Source organism: Rhodnius prolixus, unplaced genomic scaffold (assembly GCF_049639745.1).
Source record: "Rhodnius prolixus isolate KJV_2025 unplaced genomic scaffold, Rpr scaffold_1, whole genome shotgun sequence".
In the NCBI taxonomy this organism is placed as follows: domain Eukaryota; kingdom Metazoa; phylum Arthropoda; class Insecta; order Hemiptera; family Reduviidae; genus Rhodnius; species Rhodnius prolixus.
Window position 1 is genome coordinate 14,246,050 of NW_027411581.1, and position 6,000 is coordinate 14,252,049.

Genomic DNA, 6,000 nt, shown 5'->3' on the forward strand with positions numbered 1-6,000 from the left:
GGAACTGTTCGAGTTTACACAGAGATATGTTTTACCGGTTTCTCAATGAGTTGTACTGGTGGGGAGGAGCACTTGTTTGTGTGTTTCACACTCGCGCAGATAGTCGAGAGTAGGGTCGACGCGGTCAGTTAATCGACGGCGAGAAAGAACAAGTAATTCGCGAATTCCTTCGGCAAATCTGTTGGTTTTTCGTTTTTGTTGTGTCGATGCATTTGTTTGTTCTGTGTGTTTTTTTTTTTAAATTTTGTTTTCTTAAAAAGTGACTACTCACTAGTAGGTGATTGATCATCCGGCGCTCCGGACACCATACCGTCCGGAGTCATCTGTAGATAGGCGTTCTTCATGTACATTCTTATCTTCCTGGATACGCCGGTGATGTGCGCCAGGTGTGGAGGACTGGTTGCGAGCACTGCAGCCGACACCAACACTATCAGCCAAGCGGTGTGCCCACTTTCAAACATGGCCATCAAACCATCTCTCTGTCCTTCGCTCAACTCCGTACACCCTCTCCTCCATCGGACATAACACACGATTGTCGCACGCTACAAACCCGGCCGGTTCGGATCAACCCGATTATTGTTTAACCCAACGGCTGCCTTTCTTTAAAAAAAAAAAAAAAATGGGCGATATTTTTTGTTTTGTTTTAGTTTCTTTCTTCTATCGCTTCTCTATAAATTAAAACCAAAAAATCACTCAAATATCCGCCTCACTCCTTTTTCCATTTCTCTTTTTTTTTTAAATTTCTTTTATTTTTTAATTTTTTCAAATTTAATTTAAAAAGTATTTTATTTTAAAAGAGAACTGAGGCGGATGTTAAATAAAATTAAAAAAATACGCGTCATCATTTACATATATATATATATATATATTTTCTTATCAAGACGAAAAACACTCTCGCAGTAGTTGTGTAAAAACTCACGATCACGTGAGCCTCGCCTGAGGACGAAGGCTGGCCACAGTTCGACCTGCTAATGATTGTGCGGTCTGGGGCAGACTGAAGCCGGCCCCTCCAAGCCGGCCCATATCTGGCCAGACCGCCTTTTACTGCTGCTCCACAACAGCGCTATCTACCAGTAGCTCTAACAAACCTTACACACACATACACTGGCCCCTCTACAATATTTGTGTGCGTAAAGACGACTATTACACCACTCGTCACTACCTATTAATTACCTACTAATTATTAGAATAATTACCAAATTTACTTTTTATTTTTCTACAACCCCTAATAATGTGATAAAGTGACAATTATTCAATTAAAGTTAGAAACTAAAGTTGTCCTTTGAATATCCCCCACAAAACTCAAATTAGAATTTGACGAAAAAGGTAGCTCGCTTGAATAGTATCTTTTACCACTACATTTAAACGATAACATTGAAGGAATTTTGACGTTACAGCTTCCCCAGATCCTCCAAAAATATGTTCACTAAAAAAATAAGTGATCCCTTAAAACACATTTTATCCAAAATCAAATAAAATCCTTTTTCGACCGTCTAGACAGTTACGTAAACCGCGAAGGAGCTTATTCACTTCCGGTAACCTAGCATTCTCCCAACTCGGACATTTGCCAACACATATTTGATACGCTTAAATATCATGCAACGACTCATTACCACTTTGTATAGCTCCTCGCTTAAGAACCACACACTTACCCGCCTAAGGAATTTTCTTTCAAAAAGAAAACCGTCTTACGTTACCAATTTCTGTCGACTTATTAGCTCCTGTTTCGGGAAAGTGTTGGAGAAACAGCTTCTAATCCACCTTCAAAACACCCTTAAATCCCAATCCACTTAGCTCATCTACCAGTTTTGGAAACTCCAATATCCACTAGGCTGAAGGCGTGGTAGACACTGTAGCCTCCTCCTTTGAGCTGTAGCGATATGGCTCGTATGTCTCACAGTCATTCGACCAAGTGCAGCATCTAGGCATTCTGGTTAAGCAACATCTATCCTTCCTAAAACTTACTAATTATTGTTTACGTCCTACCAATCAGATCGCTTCTTCCTAGGTACCCGAAGCCCTTCTTCCTCTATTTATCCACTCCTCTCTAGAGTTCCTTAAGGGAGTGTACTGGCTTCCTCCTCCACTAACCTTCCACTCTATTCCAACACCAATTTAATCGTTTACTGATCATACGGCCATAAAAACCGACATTGCTTTCCAATCTACCCAGATTCATCTTCATATCCTCGAACGGGCATTACCCTCAATCGAAAAGAATTCGCTTTAATCTATCTTAACCATATTGCTATAATACCGGCCAATAAAATACGATAACTTTACTCTAGTCTCCTTGCGATAGGAACTTGACTTATATTACTCACTGTTCAAAAGACTACTCGAAAACGATTCATATTGACTCCAATTTGGGCATATCGACTTATACCGAACGGTACAGCTAGGAGCTCTTATCCAAACCGTATCCATTCCCTCCCATCTTTCTGTCATACTAACAATCAGACTATCCATACTGAGCTAAAATTACCTATTAATTTGACATTGACCAAATGTTGTGCCACCAAACTGTCCCAACGCTACAACTCGCTCGTATCAAACTACCCTTCCTTCGAATCCTTCCCTTCGAAACTACGGATTTATTGCTCTGAACACATAAATTTAACAAAACAAAAACATTTAGTACCCCGTTCAGTGAATATTCGAATTCGAAAGAAGATTGAGAATTGCGGAAGTGAAAGCCATCTGAATGTTCACACTGATTTTTTTGGGGGTGGAAAAATACTTAAAATTTAGAATCTGGGCTAAAACATTACTTGCTCTTACAAGAAGTAGGAGAAAAGTAAAATTGAATTCACCATTGCTACATTTTTCCTTCAACATTCTCATTAATGATTTTGCTATCTAAAGAGGTTACATTTAACTATTTACTTCCTGGTCATTCATCACTTGTCAATTTATTACCGTATAATCTGATTATAAAAAATAAATCTATGTCAAAGTAATTGATTTCACAATAAACTTATTAATAAATTAAGAGATATTCATTTAATTTAATAAGTTCTATAACTACTCTATTAGCAACCTATATGTTTGTAGGCAGAGAATTTGGTAAAAACGCTAGAAACTGAAGAAAAAATAAAGAAAATAACTTCCTGAAGATTTTATCATCAAAAGTGCTTGGTATCAGAAGTCTTTACTGACGGTAACAATCAACCATGATAAGCTGATGTCTTAGCAATGGCTACAAGGCTCCAAAGCTTGAGCCTAACCCAAATATTTTTCAAAAAAAAAAAAAAAGAACAACCTTTTCATGTAGATTATGTCTAAAGTTCAGCATAAAAATGCAGCATTATTATTATAATGTAAATTTATTTTTTACTAACTATTTAAGTCACTTATCACTTATTTTGCTATGAGATTATAAAAATTAAAACGTACTTAGTAAAGTGTCCCTTGGTGGAAAACCAAATATGAAATTTGATCTTCCGATTTTCGTTTTTGTTCTCATAAACATAGAACTTTTTCACATTTAGGGGGCCTCAGAACTCACATATGCGGCAAAAACTCAATATTGAAAATATGCCCGATAGCAAACTAATACGTAAGAGGAAGTATGCAAAAGTAATACCGCTCTTTTTTAAAGCTTAAACGCTAGTGCTCCTAACGGTGATTAAGAGAAACTTAATCCATCTATGATGGATAAATAAAATAAGGGAAAATAAATTTTTTTTTCTTATATCTTAAAATATAAAAAACAACTCCAAAACAAATATACATATACTATAAAATCATTAATAATTCAAAAACAAAGAAGTTTCTCAGATATGAAACTTTAAATTTTTTAGAATCAATAAAGGAGAAACAGTTATGTGGAAACAGCCACCAACTTATAACTCAAAGAAAAAGAAACAGTTTTTGCTGAATAAATACAAATATTTTCTCCTTAAAAAACGCCAAAAAGGAAGAATTTTTCTAAAGTCAAAATTAATAAAAGAAATGGCATTCAAAACCATAAAAACCAGTCTAGGTCTTCGTCCATCAGGGTACATTTATAACTGTATTAAAATACGAAAAACATCTTAATTTAAATTATTTCAATAAACAAGAATATTAAAGTAATTATTAGAAGAGTATTTAATATAGTCCTACCTCATACATATAGTGATGATGGTGATGACTGCATTTTCTTAGCGGGGTATCAAGCTATGGAGCACTCAAACTTTTATAACTGATTTAACAATGAAAAGCTACTTTAAATGCAACAAAAATGAATGCTAAACATTTAGAATAATTTATTAACACTTATTATAATCAATTACACTTGTAAAAATGTTTTATAACACTTCAAACTAAACGAATGTAATGAGCGACAACGATTTAATCCGAAATGACCGCCATTATTGCTCATGCTGTGTTCACATCACACCACACCGCCAAGTAGGATGTTTAAGAAGATTGAACAGAGTGGCCAACCTAATTAAAATTGAATTATTAAGACAATACTATTATCACTACACTACAGTAGGGTAGGTTATAACTTACAACATAGTGAACTAGACCGAAGTGTTGATGGCTTACTGTTTCGTTTCTAGGCATGTGTGCTAAGTGTTTTGTTAGAAGTGTTACACAATACAAAATCAAATGAGAATTTTGCGATAAAGATAATTGGTCTTTAAACATTTCTCTTGATGATAAAGTTATGTAAAAAATGATTAATCAATTGGGTTTTACACTGAAGTTTTCTTAGTGTTTTATTTACTTTAATGGTAGAAAAGAAAAATTGTATTTCGCTGTGAAGTGCAATCTGCTACAGTAATTTGCTATTGAATAATTAGAAATTCATTGAATGTGTTATTGGAGTCGCAATGTTGGTTGTTTAGTGTAAGCAAAGATTTTATATTTTCTATGCACGCTTGTCCTAGAATATTAGGCGTTCATTTTAAAGATTTTCCGCTGCTAAATTTTTATTATAAGAAAATAGCTTTTGCTAGATAGCTTTTAGATAGGGAAATAGTACTTAATAAAAATTGCTAAACATCGTGGCAGTTAAATTTTATTAGGTAAGTTGACAAGTATCACCTTTAGTAGCAAATGTCATATTTATTTTTCAGTGTCAGAATCTCTACTACATCTTTGACTTATTATTTAATGGCTACGTCACTAGGGTTTTTGAGTCAGAATTAAAGAGTTTAAGTAGTTAATGACATTCATAACCTTAAAAGAATCTCTGTAAGAAGTAATTCTTTGCATAGTTGTTAGAATTAAATTAAATAATAGTTACCAATTATTTGATTAATAGCTGGGTCTATTTTCTTGCAGAGAAGTGTTAAATTTGATCACGTTATGAAAGTGGTTTATCAAATGTATGTTATATATTACCTTAAACAAATTAGATACTATATTTACTGACTTAGTACTGTTAGATAACTACATATGTACATATCGTATATTGGCCTACGAAGATGGTAACTTGCTTGGCAAAAAATATGTAATAATAACTGTAGTACCTGCTTCATAACGGCAATTATTCTGTTATTTACTATGTCCTACGTAATTTTTGATTATCCTACTTATTTTTTGCAAATTTAAAGAAAAGGAACTGTTGAGAATCAACTGCTTAAAATTATAAAAGGAAAAATACTTAAGCATGTGTTTAAAAAAGAAAGAAAAACAACTATGTAAATTATTTATTTAAATTTTGTTAAAGTTTGTGTTAAATCTATGTCTTAAAATAAAGAACTTTTTTTTTTTTTATAAACGTCTTTAATTATTTCATTTTTTCATCTTGATGGTATGATTTTAAGAGCAAGATTTGTGCACTGGAATTCAAAAATATAACGAAGGCATTTTTAAAATATCTTTTTTTAGGAAACCTTGTATTCTAAATACAGATCACTTTTCCAGTAATTGACCAATTTAATAAAATAAAGCAACAGAATGACATTGCTAGATATGTATATAATCGTTCATGAATTGTACATATATCTTATTATATTTAAATTAAGGTTTGAAATATAAAATTATTTACTTTTAAAGTGCATA

At 33.2% G+C, this 6,000-nt stretch overlaps 1 protein-coding gene across 8 annotated transcripts in view; it reads right to left on the reverse strand.

Annotated features, from left to right (window-relative positions):
• bnl (fibroblast growth factor branchless) overlaps window positions 1-5,614 on the reverse strand; it is a 222,095-nt gene extending 216,481 nt beyond the window's left edge. For 2 of the 8 annotated variants that reach the window (XM_074130027.1, XM_074130018.1), the window contains exons 1-3: window positions 5,466-5,614; window positions 5,240-5,337; window positions 4,108-4,431 (exon numbers count right to left, since the gene is read on the reverse strand). Coding sequence is in view for 4 of the 8 variants with exons in the window: in XM_074130018.1 (XP_073986119.1) it covers window positions 4,108-4,116 (9 nt within the window). In the remaining 4 variants the exon portion in view is untranslated. Of the gene's footprint in view, window positions 1-271; window positions 1,055-4,107; window positions 4,432-5,239; window positions 5,338-5,465 lie in introns of those variants that run through there. The other 6 variants (XM_074130022.1, XM_074130031.1, XM_074130035.1 and 3 more) reach the window with 6 other exon arrangements.
• Window positions 5,615-6,000: the final 386 nt, after the last annotated feature.